At 42.0% G+C, this 19,228-nt stretch overlaps 1 protein-coding gene across 4 annotated transcripts in view; it reads left to right on the top strand.

Annotated features, from left to right (window-relative positions):
- The window catches only part of caska (calcium/calmodulin-dependent serine protein kinase a), a 216,383-nt gene that overhangs the window by 90,225 nt on the left and 106,930 nt on the right, over positions 1–19,228 (top strand). For all 4 annotated transcript variants that reach the window (XM_039014836.1, XM_039014838.1, XM_039014840.1 and 1 more), the window contains exon 2: positions 1,549–1,661. In XM_039014836.1, coding sequence (XP_038870764.1) covers positions 1,549–1,661 — 113 coding nt within the window. The remainder of the gene's footprint in view (positions 1–1,548; positions 1,662–19,228) is intronic.

Below are 19,228 nucleotides of genomic sequence, written 5' to 3'. Positions count from 1 at the left end.
CTCAAGGCTGTGTAAGGGCTATTTGACCAAGAAGGAGAGTGATGGAGTGCTGCATCAGATGATCTGGCCTCCACAATCACCTGACCTCAACCCAATTGAGATGGTTTGGGATGAGTTGGACCGCAGAGTGAAGGAAAAGCAGCCAACAAGTGCTCAGCATATGTGGGAACTCCTTCAAGACTGTTGGAAAAGCATTCCATGTGAAGCTGGTTGAGAGAATGGCAAGAGTGTGCAACGCTGTCCTCGATGCAAAGGGTGGCTACTTTGAAGAATCTGAAGTATAAAATATATTTTGATTTGTTTAACACTTTTTTTTTGGTTACTACATGATTCCATGTGTGTTGTTTCATAGTTTTGATGTCTTCACTATTATTCTACAATGTAGAAAATAGTCAAAATAAAGAAAAACCCTTGAATGAGTAGGTGTGTCCCAACTTTTGACTGGTACTGTAAATCAAAAGGGGTACGGTTAAAAAGTTATTACAATATATACAAAATGGAACAACCCACTATTTGTGTTTCTTTTGTATTTAATGATGAGATGTTAAGGTATTCTGTCCTATGTATAAATGTATGGGATGTAAAGGTGTTCTGTCCTATGTATAAAGGTATGGGATGTTAAGGTGTTCTGTCCTATGTATAAAGGTATGAGATGTTAAGGTGTTCTGTCCTGTATAAAGGTATGAGATGTTAAGGTGTTCTGTCCTGTATAAAGGTATGAGATGTTAAGGTGTTCTGTCCTATGTATAAAGGTATGAGATGTTAAGGTGTTCTGTCCTATGTATAAAGGTATGGGATGTTAAGGTGTTCTGTCCTGTATAAAGGTATGAGATGTTAAGGTGTTCTGTCCTATGTATAAAGGTATGGGATGTTAAGGTGTTCTGTCCTATGTATAAAGGTATGGGATGTTAAGGTGTTCTGTCCTATGTATAAAGGTATGGGATGTTAAGGTGTTCTGTCCTATGTATAAAGGTATGGGATGTTAAGGTGTTCTGTCCTGTATAAAGGTATGAGATGTTAAGGTGTTCTGTCCTGTATAAAGGTATGAGATGTTAAGGTGTTCTGTCCTATGTATAAAGGTATGGGATGTTAAGGTGTTCTGTCCTGTATAAAGGTATGAGATGTTAAGGTGTTCTGTCCTGTATAAAGGTATGAGATGTTAAGGTGTTCTGTCCTGTATAAAGGTATGAGATGTTAAGGTGTTCTGTCCTGTATAAAGGTATGAGATGTTAAGGTGTTCTGTCCTATGTATAAAGGTATGAGATGTTAAGGTGTTCTGTCCTATGTATAAAGGTATGGGATGTTAAGGTGTTCTGTCCTGTATAAAGGTATGAGATGTTAAGGTGTTCTGTCCTGTATAAAGGTATGAGATGTTAAGGTGTTCTGTCCTATGTATAAAGGTATGAGATGTTAAGGTGTTCTGTCCTATGTATAAAGGTATGGGATGTTAAGGTGTTCTGTCCTATGTATAAAGGTATGGGATGTAAAGGTGTTCTGTTCTGTATAAAGGTATGAGATGTTAAGGTGTGTGTGTTCTTTCCTGTGCAGGGGTCCGTTCAGCGTGGTGAGGAGATGTATCAACAGAGACACAGGACAGCAGTTTGCTGTGAAGATTGTAGATGTGGCCCAGTTTACTTCCAGCCCTGGACTCAGCACAGAGGGTAAGAAAACACACGCACACACTATATATCACTCTCTCTCTCTCTGTTGTGTGTGGATGCTGATGGTTATAGAGACAAATATACACACTTATCAGCTGGGTGTAAGGTGGGTGTGGGAGGCGTGTGCGTGTGTGTGTGTGTGTGTGTGTGTGTGTGTGTGTGTGTGTGTGTGTGTGTGTGTGTGTGTGTGTGTGTGTGTGTGTGTGTGTGTGTGTGTGTGTGTGTGTGTGTGTGTGTGTGTGTGTGTGTGTGTGTGTGTGTGTGTGTGTGTGTGTGTGTGTGTCCTCACTCTGAATCGGTACTCCAAATAACCCTTTAGCCCTGCCTCTGAGGTAAAAACTATCACGATAGACATTTTGGTACTTTGTTTTTTCCGAAAGCAAACTAATCACAAAGAGGCCAGTGAGTCATGAAATTGTCTGCACAAAGCACCAGACGCAGTGCACAGGCCTCATATCAAATCTAATTTTATTTGTCACATGCTTCGTAAACAACAGGTGGAGACTAACAGAGAAATGCTTTCTTACGGGCCCTTCCCAACAATGCAGAGAGAGAGAAAATAGAGAAATAATAGAAAAGTAATAACCCATAATAATAAAAGTAATAATAAATACACAATGAGTAACGATATCTTGGCTATATACACGGGGTACCAGTACCGAGTCGATGTGCTGGGGTACGAGGTAATTGAGGTAGATATGTACAGTACATATAACTAGGAATAAAGTGACTAGGCAACAGGATAGATAATAAACAGTAGCAGCAGCGTATGTGATGAGTAAAACAAGTTAGTGCAAAAAGGCCAATGCAGATAGTCCGGTAGCTATTTGGTTTACTATTTAACTAACTATTTAGCAGTCTTATCGCTTGGGGGTTGAAGCTGTTCAGGGTCCTGTTGGTTCCAGACATGGTGCATCGGTACCGCTTGCCTTGCGGTAGGAAGGGGATCAGTCTATGACTTGGGTGGCTGGAATCTTTGACAATTTTTAAGGCCTTCCTCTGACACCGCTAGGATAGAAGTCCTGGGCGGCAGGGAACTCGGGCCCCAGGATCCAGTTTCAGCGGGAGGTGTTCAGTCCCAAAGTCCTTAGCTTAGTGATGAACTTAGAGGGCACTATGTGGAACTCTGAGCTGTAGATAATGAACGGCATTCTCACATAGGTGTTCCTCATGTCCATGTGGGAAAGGGCAGTGTGGAGTTCAATAGAGATTGTGTCATCTGTGGATCTGTTGGGGCGGTATGCGAATTGGAGTGGGTCCAGGGTGTCTGGGATGATGGTGTTGATGTGAGCCATGACCAGCCTTTCAAAGCATTTCATGGCTACAGATGTGAGTGCTACGGGGCGATAGTCATTTAGACAGGTTACCTTCGCATTCTTGTGCACAGGGACTGTGGTGGTCTGCTTGAAACATGTAGATATTACAGACTGGGTCAGGGAGAGGTTGAAAATGGCATGCCTGATTGTTAAATGCCGACCAGTCTACCTCCCGAGGGAGTTTTCAGCACCATTGAGAGAATCTTGACTGGCTGCATCACTAGATGTTCTTTACCAGTTAGCCATCAGATTTGCCACCAGTGCCCCTTATAGGACACATCACTGCAGTCTATACTCCTCTATAAACTGGTCATCTCTGTATACCCATCGCAAGACCCACTGGTTGATGCTTATTTATAAAACTCTCTTAGGCCTCACTCCCCCCCATCTGAGAAATCTACTGCAGCCCTCATCCTCCACATACAACACTCATTCTGCCAGTCACATTCTGTTAAAGGTCCCCAAAGCACACACATCCCTGGATTGCTCCTCTTTTCAGTTTGCTGCAGCTAGCGACTGGATCGAGCTGCAAAAAACACTCAAACTGGACAGCTTTTATCTCCCATCTTTTCATTCAAAGACTCAATTATGGACACTCTTACTGACAGTTGTGGCTGCTTCGCATGATGTATTATTGTCTCTACCTTCTTGCCTTTGTGCTGTTGTCTGTTCCCAAAAATGTTTGTACCATGTTGTGCTGCTGCCATGTTGTGTTGCTAACATGTTGTTGTCATGTGGTGTTGCTACCATGCTATGTTGTTGTCTTAGGTCTCTCTTTACCCTATAATGACAAAGAAAAAAGTTTTTTTACGACATTTTTGCAAATGTATCAACAATAAAAAACTGAAATATTACATTTAAATAAGTATTCAGACCCTTTACTCACTACTTTGTTGAAGCACCTTTGGCAGCGATTACAGTCTCGAGTCTTCTTGGGTATGACGCTACAGGCTTGGCACACCTGTATTTGGTGAGTTTCTCCCATTCTTAACCGCAGATCCTCTCAAGCTCTGTCAGGTTGGATGGGGAGCGTCGCTGCACAGCTATTTTCAGGTCTTCAGAGATGTTCGATCGGGTTCAAGTCCGGACTCTGGCTGGGCCACTCAAGGACATTCAGAGACTTGTCCCAAGCCAATCCTGCGTTGTCTTGGCTGTGTGCTTAGGGTCGTTGTCCTGTTGGAAGATGAACCTTCACCCAAGTCTGAGGTCCTGAGCACTCTGGAGCAGTTTTTCATCAAGGATCTCTCTGTACTTTGCTCCATTCATCTTTCCCTCTATCTTGACTAGTCTCCCAGTCCCTGCCGCTGAAAAACATCCCCACAGCATGATGCTGCCACCACCATGCTTCACCATAGGCATGGTATTGGCCAGGTGATGAGCGGTCCCTGGTTTCCTCCAGACGTGACGCTTGGCATTCAGGCCCAATAGTTAAATCTTGGGTTTCATCAGACCAGATAATCTTGTTTCTCATGGTCTGGGAGTCTTTAGGTAAAAAACTCCAAGCGGCTGTCATGTGCCTTTTACTGAGGAGTGGCTTCCGTCTGGCCACTCTACCATAAAGGCCTGATTGGTGGAGAGCTGCAGAGATGGATGAGGATCGATATTTCTTTCTAATAAGTTGTCTTCAAAATATAATAATAGATTGTGATTTTTTTTCTGAAAGGGTCATAAGGGAGATAAAGAACAGAAAACGTAAAAATGTAGTATTGTGGTTGATATGTACTTTTTTAAAACAGTATTACCATTTCTAAAAAATCCAGAGAGATTGTGCTTTCGTGATCCGTATTAAGTTTTACAGAGAGTTTAAAACGGCAAAGCTGACAAATTGCACTCAGTGCTTTGAGCAGCGCTCTCCATAGACAGACTGGGGAGAGCAGAGTACCGACCACCCTACTAAAGTCAAGGTTAGCAGAGTAAAGGTTTGAGTAAAACGCCACTCACCTTGATACTTTCAGTGCTTGCCACAGTCTTCCCTGCTACCACTTCAGTCATGGGAACTGTTCTGGCATTGTCATATGCTTTGCATTTGGAAATTGTTTTGCACGGTCGGTAGCTGTTATTTTTGTTGGAAAATTAGATTGCTGACAGGCAGTACAATTAATAGATATCAATCAAATATCACCCATCTTCGCACGTGAACAGTGCAGTAATTGGTCAAAATTACGAACCCGCTTTTGATTGGACCCTTTTATGCGCTAAAAGTGCAGGGATTGGTCAAAATTGCGAGCCCTCTCATAATATGCGCTGATTGGTTCATTTTGCATCGAATTATGCGATCGCAGAATCGCTGAATCCTGAGGGACTGATATAAATGAGCCCATTTGGGGATCTGATAGTATTTCTGATTGGCTTAACGCCCCACCACTAATGAGCTGTGGCGCTTCTCAAAGTAATGTTTTCTTCACCTCAAACATCAAGCAAACTAAGTCTGTTTTTTCCTCCTCAATGTATTTGAGAATCTTTCCAAGTCTCTGAGGTCGCAGAATATTTGATACAATAGTGCACGTTTGCTAGTTCAAGCTTTGGGCCAGGCCAATTAGTAAATAGTTAATATAATGTTTCAAGTTTGTTGCAGACAGGCCATGCAAAGCCAATGTGATTTATAGGAAATACATTTTTATCAGGATAATTTCTACCTGCAGGCTGCAATGTTTTTAATTGTTGGCTTTATAGGCTATTTTTACATAGTTGGCAACAAAAGTCACTTTTTAGGTTTGTAATCATTTTCATTTAGGTTTGGATATAATTTGGATTAATTACAATCATTATACAATGGATATAAATAAATGAAGCTGTTCCACGAAAATGTGCATATGAAAACCATAACTGGCTGGCAGATCTGTAGCAGGCGGATCTGTAGAAATCGTAAGATAAATTGGCATTCCACATGAGAAAGATCGCAGACTCCTCGTGCAGCCTATTACCGGCAACTTCAGGAGAGTAGTGGCACAATCTGCGAAAGCCATTAGGGGCAGGAGAGTAGTGGCACAATCTGCGAAAGCCATTAGGGGCAGGAGGAGGATGGTCAGGTAAAGTTTTATTTATTCTGGTTGTCTTGATCTCTGGCTCACTCTTGAGCCATTTGTGTATTATTTCATCAAACAGTGTGCTTAAAGCATCAGATAAGCTCAATGCATACACTACCGTTCAAAAGTTTGGTGTCACTTAGAAATGTCCTTGTTTTTGAAAGTAAAGCAAAAAAAAAAGTCCATTAAAATAACATCAAATTGATCAGAAATACAGTGTCGACATTGTTAATGTTGTAAATGACTATTGTAGCTGGAAATTGCAGATTTTTTATGGAATATCTACATAAGCGTACAGAGGCCCATTATCAGCAACCATCACCCCTGTGTTCCAATGGCACATTGTGTTAGCTAATGCAAGTGTATCATTTGAAAAGGCGAATTGATCATTAGAAAACCCATTTGCAATTATGTTAGCACAGCTGAAAACTGTTGTTCTGATTAAAGAAGCAATAAAACTGGCCTTCTTTAGACTAGTTGAGTATCTGGAGCATCAGCATTTGTGGGTTCGATTACAGCCTGAAAATGGCTAGAAACAAAGTACTTTCTTCTGAAACTCATTAGTCTATTCTTGTTCTGAGAAATGAAGGTTATTCCATGCGAGAAATTGCCAAGAAACTGAAGATCTCGTATAACGATGTGTACTACTCCCTTCACAGAACAGAGCAAACTGGCTAACCAGAATGGAAAGAGGAGTGGGAGGCCCTGGTGCACAACTGAGCAAGAGGACAAGTACATTAGAGTGTCTAGTTTGATAAACAGATGCCTCACAAGTCCTCAACTGGCAGCTTCATTAAATAGTACACGCAAAAATGCCAGTTGAGGACTTGTGAGGCGTCTGTTTCTCAAACTAGACACTCTAATGTACTTGTCCTCTTGCTCAGTTGTGCAGAGGCTGTCTTTAACACAATGGACATGTAGGATACCTGGGCATCGTGGGACTGGCCTGGGATGGGTGAGTTGGTGTGACCACTGATGGGGCAGCTGCCATGACGGGAAAGCACTCCAGAGTAGTAAAGCGGATCATGGAGAGTGCACCAAGTGCGAAAAGGAACCACTGCTTCCTACACAGGGAGGCATTGGCAGCGAAATACATGGTGCCTGACCTCCACGCCACTCTCCAGGATGTGATCAAGTGTGTCAACTATATCAAAAAGAGTTCCACGAAAAGCAGGTGTTTCCAGGCCTTCTGCAGGGATATGAGGAGGGAGCACCAGCAGCTGCTTTATCATGCAGAGGTCCGCTGGCTTTCAAGGGGTAAAGTGTTGGGTTGCTTTTATGAGCTTCGCGCGGAGATTGCTCCGTATCTTTCGGAAAACGAGTCACCTCTGGCCGAACATTTCAATTGTGAGGAATGGCTGGTGCAGGTTGCCTACCTGGCGGATATTTTTGATCATCTGAATTCTCTCAATGTGTCAATGCAAGGGAGGGGGCCAATCGTTTTGAACAAATGGATAAAGTGGATGCCTTCAAGATGAAGCTTGCCGTTTTGTCAAAGCATGTTTCTAACGGGAGGATTGACATGTTTCCCAATGCTGATTTTGAGATTCAGAATCTGCTCAACAAGTTGCACGGCGACACACTGGGAAAAAAACATTAAACAGTATCTTGTCAAGCTGCAGGGAAAGTTTTGCGACTACTCCCCGGAGGAGAACAGGAGACAAGATGACTGGATACGCGACCCCATTTTGAGTGGAGATGGGATGCGTCATGTTGCCAAGCAATTAAGATGACAGCTGTTGGAAGTGTCATTTGATGGCGGACTGAGCATGCGCCGGAAATGACACTGGCACAGTTCTGGTGCAGCGTAGTGGGAGAGTATCCTGCTCTCGCCTGCCGTACAATCAGAATCATGCTGCCGTTCAGCACTACATATCTGTGTGAAAGTGGCTTCTCTGCTATGGTCGTGCTGAAAACTAAAAGAAGAAACAAACTGGACAGCCAGAATGACCTCTTAGTGTCCCTGTCAACCCCGGACTTCAATAAACGTATCAAACTGAAGAAACACCCCCAGCTTTCCCACTGATAGGCCACGCACACAATAAATAAACAGGTTCATGAGTTATTGTTCACTATGTCAATTGTTATTGTTAATTCATTATGACATTCATATTACATTTTATTGAACTGGTTAACTTACACCTTTTAAAAAAACGTCAAGGTTGTGAAACTATTCACATGGTAATTGATGATTAAAAAATCCTAAGATTGTTTTTTTTTCTATTTTAAACACTTATGTGTTTCTGTTCATTAACATTGTTGGACTGGTGTGTGTTACTGTTCATTAACATTGTTGGACTGGTGTGTGTTACTGTTCATTAACATTGTTGGACTGGTGTGTGTTACTGTTCATTAACATTGTTGGACTGGTGTGTGTTACTGTTCATTAACATTGTTGGACTGGTGTGTGTTACTGTTCATTAACATTGTTGGACTGGTGTGTGTTACTGTTCATTAACATTGTTGGACTGGTGTGTGTTACTGTTCATTAACATTGTTGGACTGGTGTGTGTTACTGTTCATTAACATTGTTGGACTGGTGTGTGTTACTGTTCATTAACATTGTTGGACTGGTGAGTGTTACTGTTCATTAACATTGTTGGACTGGTGTGTGTTACTGTTCATTAACATTGTTGGACTGGTGTGTGATACTGTTCATTAACATTGTTGGACTGGTGTGTGATACTGTTCATTAACATTGTTGGACTGGTGTGTGATACTGTTCATTAACATTGTTGGACTGGTATGTGTTACTGTTCATTAACATTATTGGACTGGTGTGTGTTACTGTTCATTAACATTGTTGGACTGGTGTGTGTTTCTGTTCATTAACATTGTTGGACTGGTGTGTGTTACTGTTCATTAACATTGTTGGACTGGTGTGTGATACTGTTCATTAACATTGTTGGACTGGTGTGTGATACTGTTCATTAACATTGTTGGACTGGTGTGTGATACTGTTCATTAACATTGTTGGACTGGTGTGTGTTACTGTTCATTAACATTGTTGGACTGGTGTGTGTTTCTGTTCATTAACATTATTGGACTGGTGTGTGTTACTGTTCATTAACATTGTTGGACTGGTGTGTGTTACTGTTCATTAACATTGTTGGACTGGTGTGTGTTACTGTTCATTAACATTGTTGGACTGGTGTGTGTTTCTGTTCATTAACATTGTTGGACTGGTGTGTGATACTTTTCATTAACATTATTGGACTGGTGTGTGTTACTGTTCATTAACATTGTTGGACTGGTGTGTGATACTGTTCATTAACATTATTGGACTGGTGTGTGTTACTGTTCATTAACATTGTTGGACTGGTGTGTGATACTGTTCATTAACATTATTGGACTGGTGTGTGTTACTGTTCATTAACATTGTTGGACTGGTGTGTGTTACTGTTCATTAACATTATTGGACTGGTGTGTGTTACTGTTCATTAACATTGTTGGACTGGTGTGTGTTTCTGTTCATTAACATTGTTGGACTGGTGTGTGATACTGTTCATTAACATTGTTGGACTGGTGTGTGTTACTGTTCATTAACATTGTTGGACTGGTGTGTGTTTCTGTTCATTAACATTGTTGGACTGGTATGTGTTCATTAACATTGTTGGACTGGTGTTTGTTACTCTTCATTAACATTATTGGACTGGTGTGTGTTACTGTTCATTAACATTGTTGGACTGGTGTGTGTTACTGTTCATTAACATTGTTGGACTGGTGTGTGTTTCTGTTCATTAACATTGTTGGACTGGTGTGTGTTACTGTTCATTAACATTGTTGGACTGGTGTGTGTTACTGTTCATTAACATTGTTGGACTGGTGTGTGTTACTGTTCATTAACATTGTTGGACTGGTGTGTGTTACTGTTCATTAACATTGTTGGACTGGTGTGTGTTACTGTTCATTAACATTGTTGGACTGGTGTGTGTTACTGTTCATTAACATTGTTGGACTGGTGTGTGTTACTGTTCATTAACATTGTTGGACTGGTGTGTGTTACTGTTCATTAACATTATTGGACTGGTGTGTGTTACTGTTCATTAACATTGTTGGACTGGTGTGTGATACTGTTCATTAACATTATTGGACTGGTGTGTGTTACTGTTCATTAACATTGTTGGACTGGTGTGTGTTACTGTTCATTAACATTATTGGACTGGTGTGTGTTACTGTTCATTAACATTGTTGGACTGGTGTGTGTTTCTGTTCATTAACATTGTTGGACTGGTGTGTGATACTGTTCATTATCATTGTTGGACTGGTGTGTGTTACTGTTCATTAACATTGTTGGACTGGTGTGTGTTACTGTTCATTAACATTATTGGACTGGTGTGTGATACTGTTCATTAACATTGTTGGACTGGTGTGTGTTTCTGTTCATTAACATTGTTGGACTGGTGTGTGTTACTGTTCATTAACATTATTGGACTGGTGTGTGATACTGTTCATTAACATTGTTGGACTGGTGTGTGTTTCTGTTCATTAACATTGTTGGACTGGTGTGTGTTACTGTTCATTAACATTGTTGGACTGGTGTGTGTTCATTAACATTGTTGGACTGGTGTGTGTTACTGTTCATTAACATTGTTGGACTGGTGTGTGATACTGTTCATTAACATTGTTGGACTGGTGAGTGTTACTGTTCATTAACATTGTTGGACTGGTGTGTGTTTCTGTTCATTAACATTGTTGGACTGGTGTGTGTTTCTGTTCATTAACATTGTTGGACTGGTGTGTGTTACTGTTCATTAACATTATTGGACTGGTGTGTGTTTCTGTTCATTAACATTGTTGGACTGGTGTGTGTTACTGTTCATTAACATTGTTGGACTGGTGAGTGTTACTGTTCATTAACATTATTGGACTGGTGAGTGTTACTGTTCATTAACATTGTTGGACTGGTGTGTGTTACTGTTCATTAACATTATTGGACTGGTGTGTGTTACTGTTCATTAACATTATTGGACTGGTGAGTGTTACTGTTCATTAACATTGTTGGACTGGTGTGTGTTACTGTTCATTAACATTATTGGACTGGTGTGTGTTTCTGTTCATTAACATTGTTGGACTGGTGTGTGTTACTGTTCATTAACATTGTTGGACTGGTGTGTGATACTGTTCATTAACATTATTGGACTGGTATTCATGTCATGTTCTGAGTCTGATAATATATTACACCCCACCCCTGAACTGGCCGTCTAATTAAACGGCTTATTCTCTTGAATTGATCATAAATGTTTTCTCAGCTAATATGTCTGTGTAATGACTTTCTTTAACACCATAATAGTAGCCCAGTGAGACAGAGTCTATTTTGCAAGTGAAGCCTGCCCAAGAAGGCAGCTGCAATACAACATTACAAAATGCAATCATTAACAGTCCATAGTATTGGTTTGTGAATAAATTGTCCTTGTCAAATTTGGGACCCCAGGCAAAACCAGTTGAGAACCACTGGTCTACAGCTTATCTAACTCAGGCGAGCAGAACCTCGAGACTTCCTTAATATTAGAGATCGCGCTCCAGCTGTTGTTCAGAGACACATCTCCCCCTTGAGTTTACCATAGGCTGCTGTTCGGTCCTGCTGACGGATAGAAAAACCAGCTAGTTGTATATTATCCATGTCCTTGTTCAGCCACAATATTTCAGTTCTTCAGGTCCCCTTGATAGGTTAACCTCGAATGGAGCTCGTCCAGTTCTCCAGTGATTGCACATTGGCGATTTATTTACTCGCCGACGTAGTTTCGCCAGGATGCCCGCACGTCGGCCTCTCTTACACCGTCACTTCCTGTTCTGAGTGTTGGGGATTAGGGCCTAGTCCGGGGTGAGCAGTATGTCCTGCGCCGCCAACTCATTGAAGTAGAAATCCTCATCCACATCCAGGTTAGTGACCACTGTTCTGATGTCCAGAAGCTCTTTTCGGTCATAGGAAACGATGGCGGAAACATTATGTACAAAAAAAGTTCATACCATTGGAAAACCCCCCCCACAACATATCAGAATTGGTCTGCAGCTCGTAAAACTGCAGCTATCCATTGCAGCGCCATTCGTCCACTCTGAAAGAGAGAGAAATAGAGTTGTTCTATTTGTTTTTAAGAGGGGAAGATTGCAGGGTTCAATCTCGGGGAAGTCTGCCACTTTATTTTAGAGGACCACATATGGACTGTAGTTACTTCAACCACCCATTATGATATATCTTCCTTTTCTTGTCTCAGGCAAACACACACACACACACACACACACACACACACACACACACACACACACACACACACACACTGAGCCAATTGAGGGTAAATTGGCAGCAGAGTATGGGCCTATTCTTTGCATAATTGCCTAACACACACATAGGTAACTGATGGCATCTCATCTGCAATGGAGACTCATACATCTACATTATATTACCACTGTACTCTGCCTTACCATTACCTCAACCACTGGCACGTTATACTTAGTGACCATTACAGCTCTAACGCCTACCTTCTATGAGAAGGAGAGAGAGAGACAGGCAGGCAGACCTGTAGAGTGAGAGATTAGGAAATGGATAAAGAGAGCGGGGGAGAAATAATGGTGTGAATTTGGAGGGAGAGAGAGAAAAGGAAAGAAAGAGGGTGTCACAGCCGTTTAAAGGAGTGGACCAAGGTGCAGCGCGATTGAAATACATATTTTAATTCCACGAAGAATACTTAACAAACTAACAACCGAAACGTGCCGCCAACGTAGTGCTCACAGGCAACTAAACATGGACAACTACCCACCAAACCAACATGGAAAATGGCAACCTAAATAGGCTCCCCAATCAGAGACAACGATAAACAGCTGTCTCTGATTGGGAACCCACTCAGGCCACCATAAACCTACAACCCCTAGACAATATAAAATCCCCATAGATAACAAAAACCCCTAGACAAGACAAAAACCCCTAGACAAGACAAAAACCCCTAGACAATACATAAACTAAACAAACCACCCCTTGTCACACCCTGACCTAACCAAATAATAAAGAAAGCAAATATAACTAAAGTCAGGGCGTGACAGAGGGAGGTTCTGTGAGATCGGTCTTTCTGTGCTCTGTGAAGGCTGTCTAATGAAACTGTTCTTTCCTGTCCGCTGATCACATCCTCTGCTCTGTCATTAGGAACCTTGAAAAATATTGACTTTTAATGCCTGATTCTGATCTCAAAGCACATTCCACATTCATGTAGGCTATCTTGGTACTAGCTGCTATGTTTTTACATTGCTGGAAAATATACTTTTTTGCTGAACAATTAAAATGAGAAAAGTGAAACAAGGTTATTGATTTCTATTGCTGGTCCCTCAAGTCCCTTCAGTAATGAATCAAGTTGATCAGAACTGCCATCTCTAAGTGTGTGTGTTCTGCGTGTGTCAGACTCAAGCTTTCATATGTGAATACTGACAACAGTAAAAATTGCACTGTCCAATATCTCCGGAGGAAAACTGGGACTGTCCTCTTGTCTTTTGTCTGTTGTCTGAGTGTCATACAGTTGTACAGTTTGTCACTCCACTCTCATGTTTCCATCTCCATTCTCATTTCTTCCCACTGGAGTGTATAGGGACTAGCAGGAGATTTGACAAAGAGATATGTGTATATGTGTGTGGCTAGGTATAGTCACAGATGGGTGTTGAATGGTAGATTTCAGTACAGTGAAGTATGATATGTCACTGTGTTGTTAGGTAGCTGATCCGGCCTGTTCCCCTGATGCAGGACACATCTGTGGTTTCTCCAGACAACACTGCTCCCCTCCGTGCTAGTCGGTTTGGCATAACAATTCCAATTATTATTTACTAGTATTATTTATTACTTCTGTAGTAATTTATGGAATTGAGCTGTGTGTGTGTGTGTGTGTGCGTGTGCGTGTGTGTGCGTGCATGCTATGAAAACTCACTGTCAGGTTAAGTCCTTTTCTAAGTCTGCATGAATATTTGAGCTTAGCTTCTCTTCCTACCATACTCCACAGACAATCCCCTACAAACCCCTTCTGAACTAGGGATCATGTATCCCGCTCCGCGGAGGAGAAATATATATTTTTCTACCAGAGCCAGGGATTTCTGTCATCCCTCCCTTCTCATAAAGCGAGTGATGGAAACAGAGGGATGGAAAACGACCGAGAAAAACACAAATTAAACTTTCACTTGGCCTCCCATTCCTCTCCATCACCCTCCCACCTGTTTGTATCCAATCACAAGCCTTGGCTGGAGCGCTGAGAAATCTATCAACCGTACACACACACACACAAACTCTAGATGGCAGCAACACTGTTCCCTTTGTTGATTTGTTTTTATACTTCACATTTGTTGGGTGATAGAAAATAGAACAGTTACTCTTGAACAAGCAGCTTTAATACAGGAGAGTAGTCACACACTGCTACACAACAACTAGGGACGGGCCTGAAGGACCAAGAAATGGTGTGGGCCGGCGATCGATTGGCCAGCTGGGGTCACACACACACACACACACACACACACACACACACACACACACACACACACACACACACACACACACACACACACACACACACTAAAGCTTTCACACACACACATGCTTGCACATTCTCTCCATCTACAAGCACACACACTTGCCGAGGCCCCCTGTCCCAGTGGTGTGTGATGAATAGGTCAGACTGCAGAAGAGATAAGAGAGAAAAGCAGCCCTGAGAACCAGAGAGATTCATCACTTTCAGTCTCCCTCCCCATCCCTCTCCCCATCCCTCCCTCCCTCTCCCCATCCCTCTCCCCCTCCCTCCCTCCCTCCCTCCCTCCCTCCCTCCCTCCCTCCCTCCCTCCTCCTCCTCTCCAGGTGGTAGCTATAGTAATGGGGCACATGGCACCTAGAGCTCTACTACATGTACCAAGGCCTCTCTCTGCTGCCCCTTTGGAGCAGGCATTGACTACCAGCAGCAGAAACATCACACCGCGCGCGTACACACACACACACACACACACACACACACACACACACACACACACACACACACACACACACACACACACACACACACGCAGACACACAGATCAGGGCCTCCTCCAGAGCAGGCTTTAACTCCCAGCTGGAGAAACGAGGACCTCTATTGAGATCTCTCTCTCTCTCCCCCTCTCCTCCCCTCCTCCTCCCCTCCCCTCCTAACTGCTTTATCTGTGGTGAGTCATTGAACATGGCACTGTTTGACATGCCCCCTGCAGTGTGCATGTGTGTCAAAGCCATATGGAGGTTTGTGTTTTCCTCCTATGGGTTTTGATCTGGCTTTGAAGAAAGTACATGGCCTTGTTGTGTGTGATCTATATCTATCTCCCTCCCTCCCTCTCTCCCTCCCAATTTTCATTCATTTAATCTCTTTCATTCAACCACACTTATGCAATCTCTCTCTCTCTCTCTCACGCTCCCTACCTCCTCATTTATTGCCTCTATTCTGAGGTCAGCTGTAATACTGATGCAGTGATCTGAGAATCATTTCCATTCAGTCACTTCCAACACACACACACACACACACACACACACACACACACACACACACACACACACACACACAGACACAGACACAGACACAGACACACAGAGGCCTGGGAGCTTCTACTGGGAGCTGAAACATTTAGTTCAAGCATCATACATTTTCTCTATTTTGTAGGTCCTATATCTGGAAATCATGATTGCTGACATGCAAAACATTTTGCGACTGTATCAACAGTGGACTAGTGAAACAAATACCAGAGGATATTTTTTGAGCGGTATTTTCCTTTAAGCACTGTTGTGGTTTTGCAATTATCTTAATAATTATCTTAGGACAAACAATGAATTATCTTAGGACAAACACTCCCTACTAGGCTAGCGCTAATAAACTTTTTACTAGCCCACCAGTAGGCCTACAAGAGCCATGTGTCTCTCTGATTCTCACAGTGAAGCCATTTAGTTTTGTTATTCCAAGTTCTCTCTCTCTCTCTGATTATATAGCATGATGTAATCATGAGTCCTGTTGCTATTAAATTCCCCTCTTGTCATTAGCCTACATTTGCTAGTCAAGTTAAGTTATTTTCCTTCAGTTTGGGGATTTATTTTGAGTGCTTACTGTATGGTTGTTCTTCATTGTTGCCGCTTCTCTGAGCTCATGCCCATCCGCGCTCAACACAAGGCCCACTGACATTTCCTTGTAGATATGCGTTTGCTCAAGAAGTGTGCACCCCTTTTTCCTGCGAGTTCTGTAATTTTGTTAACATCTCTTTTCCAAGAGAGACCTGGTCCAATAGCAGCAGAGGGAAAAACGTTTCAGACAAAACAACTTACATACACTAACACAACATTAAACAAAACTATAAACACGCATACAGTACAAAAACATTTCTTACATTAAAAACACAAACATCTTGACTAAAAACAGCTGGCCTAAAAACAATTACACTCTTCTATGATATATACATCGATCAAGTGTCTAAACTCCACCAACGAAACTAGATCATCACATTTTAAAATGTTCATGACAGAATTCCAGGACCACGGAGGTAACGACTCTTGTGGGTTGAAGAAGGAGACCAAGGTGCAGCGTGGTAGGCGTTCATGATTTTCAATAAAACTGAACACCGCAACAAAATAGAAAAAGTAGAAAAAACGAAAGCGAACAGTTCTGTCAGGCAAAAAAACAGCTAAACAGAAAATAACTCCCCACAAAACCCAAACGGAAAATCACAACTTATACTGTGTATGATCCCCAATCAGAGACAACAATAGACAGCTGCCTCTGATTGGGAACCACACATGGCAAAAACAACAAAGAAATAGAAAACATAGAATGCCCACCCTAATCACACCCTGACCTAACCAAAAATAGAGAAATAAAAGGCTCTCTAAGGTCAGGGCGTGACAACGGAGCTAAGTAACTAAAACTATTTCTACCATGACCTGTTCTAATTTTTGGTACTGTTAGAAGCAAATCAGAATGGGACCGTAATTGATATTTATTTACTGACCTGACTAAAAAAGAACAGAGATAAAATGGCATTTTACCCAATATGGCCTTATAAATCAGTGTATACCAATGTTTAAGCCTACGCAAGGTCAATGACGACCAGCCAACAGCGCTGTAGAGATCACAATGATGTGTTAGACGTTTCTGATTTGTAATGAACCTGAGGGCTGCATGATACACTGAATCAAGTTCTCTCAGGGTAGTAGTGGCTGAGACCTACATATATATAACATATCTAAAACCGACAGTAATGTACATCGTACCAGCTCCTTCCTGGCCTCAAAAGAAAAACAAGCCTTATGCCGGTAATAAAATCCTATTTTCAGCTTGAGCTTCCTTATCAAGTTCTCTACATGCACAGTGAAGCTCAGCTTATCATCAACCCACACACCCAAATATTTGTACACTTTAACTTGCTCTATAGTATGTCCAGCCAATGTAGCAATGACATGATTTGTAACATGCCTGGCATTTGAAAATACCATGCATTTTGTTTTACCCGAATTTAGAATCAGCTTTAAATCATACAGATTCTGTTGTATGATGTTAAATGCTCTTTGGGCATTTTCAAAAGCTAAAGATAAACTACTACCACTTGAATAAAGAACAGTATCATCTGCATAAAAATGAACATCCGCTGTTTCAATAAGATCCCCAATGTTGTTGATATACAAAATGAACAACAGTGGGCCCAAAATAGAACCTTGCGGAACACCTGAGCACACCTCTATGGACTCATATTTACAACCCTCCGCTATTACACATTGTGTACGATTTGATAGGTAATTTATAAACCAATCTAGAGCATGACCAGTAATTCCACAACATTTTAACCTTTGCACTAACACAGCATGGTCCACAGTGTCAAAAGCCTTCGACAAATCAATAAAAACAGACACACAATGTACAGTGGATGTCATTTAAAACCTTCAATGTTGCTGAAACAGTGCTGTGGCCAGACCTAAAACCTGATTGCATTCCATTTAAGAGGTTGTTTTCTTGGAGGTAACTAACTAAGGACTCCAGCACCTTTGACAGTACAGACAATTTTGATATGGGTCGATAGTTGTCAAGTAGCGAAGGATCTCCATTATTATTTCTCCCGTGTACGGAACACCACCCAAGCTCTTTTGGAAGTGTGAGGAAGACACTCTCCGATATCTCCTTTCACATTGCTTCCTTTTCTTTCTTTCATTTTCCTTCTTTCTTTCTCCTGGAGCTCTGACATTGGCACTGCTGATGAATGTTTAATGTCCTCCGGCTGCATCAAAATATATTGCAGGCTGTACTGTATGAATGAGAATTTGTGTGTAGTGGTATTTGTGTGTCTGCATAGTTTGGTTTTATGTGTGTGATATTGCAGAGAAGGATATTAAAAGTGAATGCTGTTAAGAGTGAGGAGTAATGTGTTTTCCTGGAGTGTGTGCATAAAGCCGAAAAGTTAGGTATATCATACACGCACTCGTGTGTGTGTGTGTGTGTGTGTGTGTGTGTGTGTGTGTGTGTGTGTGTGTGTGTGTGTGTGTGTGTGTGTGTGTGTGTGTGTGTGTGTGTGTGTGTGTGTGTGTGTGTGTGTGTGTGTGTGTGTGTGTGCGCGTGCGTGCGCAAGATTACATATGATATCTCACTCGTCTAGCTCCAATATACCCTCCCAGAATAGCTGTTGCCTGGAGGTGGGTGTTAAGCTAAGTGCCTTCTGTAGGGGATGGATGGATGAGGAGAGGAGCTGAGACGGGGTTCTTCAGTGCGACCATTTTCACCCGCATATGCGCCTAAATGTTATGCTGTGCGACCTGTCATTTTTATTTAGGAGCACCAGAGTACCTAGAAACATTTGAAGGATTTTAGCATTATTACCTCAAATATGTTTCATTGTGCTCCTAAATATCTTTGTGTTGCACCTACATTTTCCAATGTAGGCGCACACGTGCTCTTTGTAGAAAAAGATTAGCGTAGAGCCCAGGGCGAGGCAAAAACAGGAGAGGGAAAGGGAGGAAAGAGAAGAGAGGAAAATAGATCTGAGCAACGCTGGTCCATTGTGTCTGTAGAACCAAGAAGCAAGTCTAACATTCCAGTGCTTGATGAAGATAGTGCTGTAGTCAAAACAACATGCAGCATGTGTTGATCTATTGGTTCTCTCACTCTGTAGCGTACACTGAGTGTACAAAACATTAAGGACACCTGCTCTTTCCATGACATAGGCTGACCAGGTGAATCTAGGTGAAAGCTACAGTATGATCCCTTAC

The sequence above is a fragment of the Salvelinus namaycush genome, chromosome 19 (genome assembly GCF_016432855.1).
Source record: "Salvelinus namaycush isolate Seneca chromosome 19, SaNama_1.0, whole genome shotgun sequence".
In the NCBI taxonomy this organism is placed as follows: Eukaryota; Metazoa; Chordata; class Actinopteri; order Salmoniformes; family Salmonidae; genus Salvelinus; species Salvelinus namaycush.
Note: the sequence above shows the minus strand (reverse complement) of the source record. Positions and strands in the feature narration are given on the sequence as shown.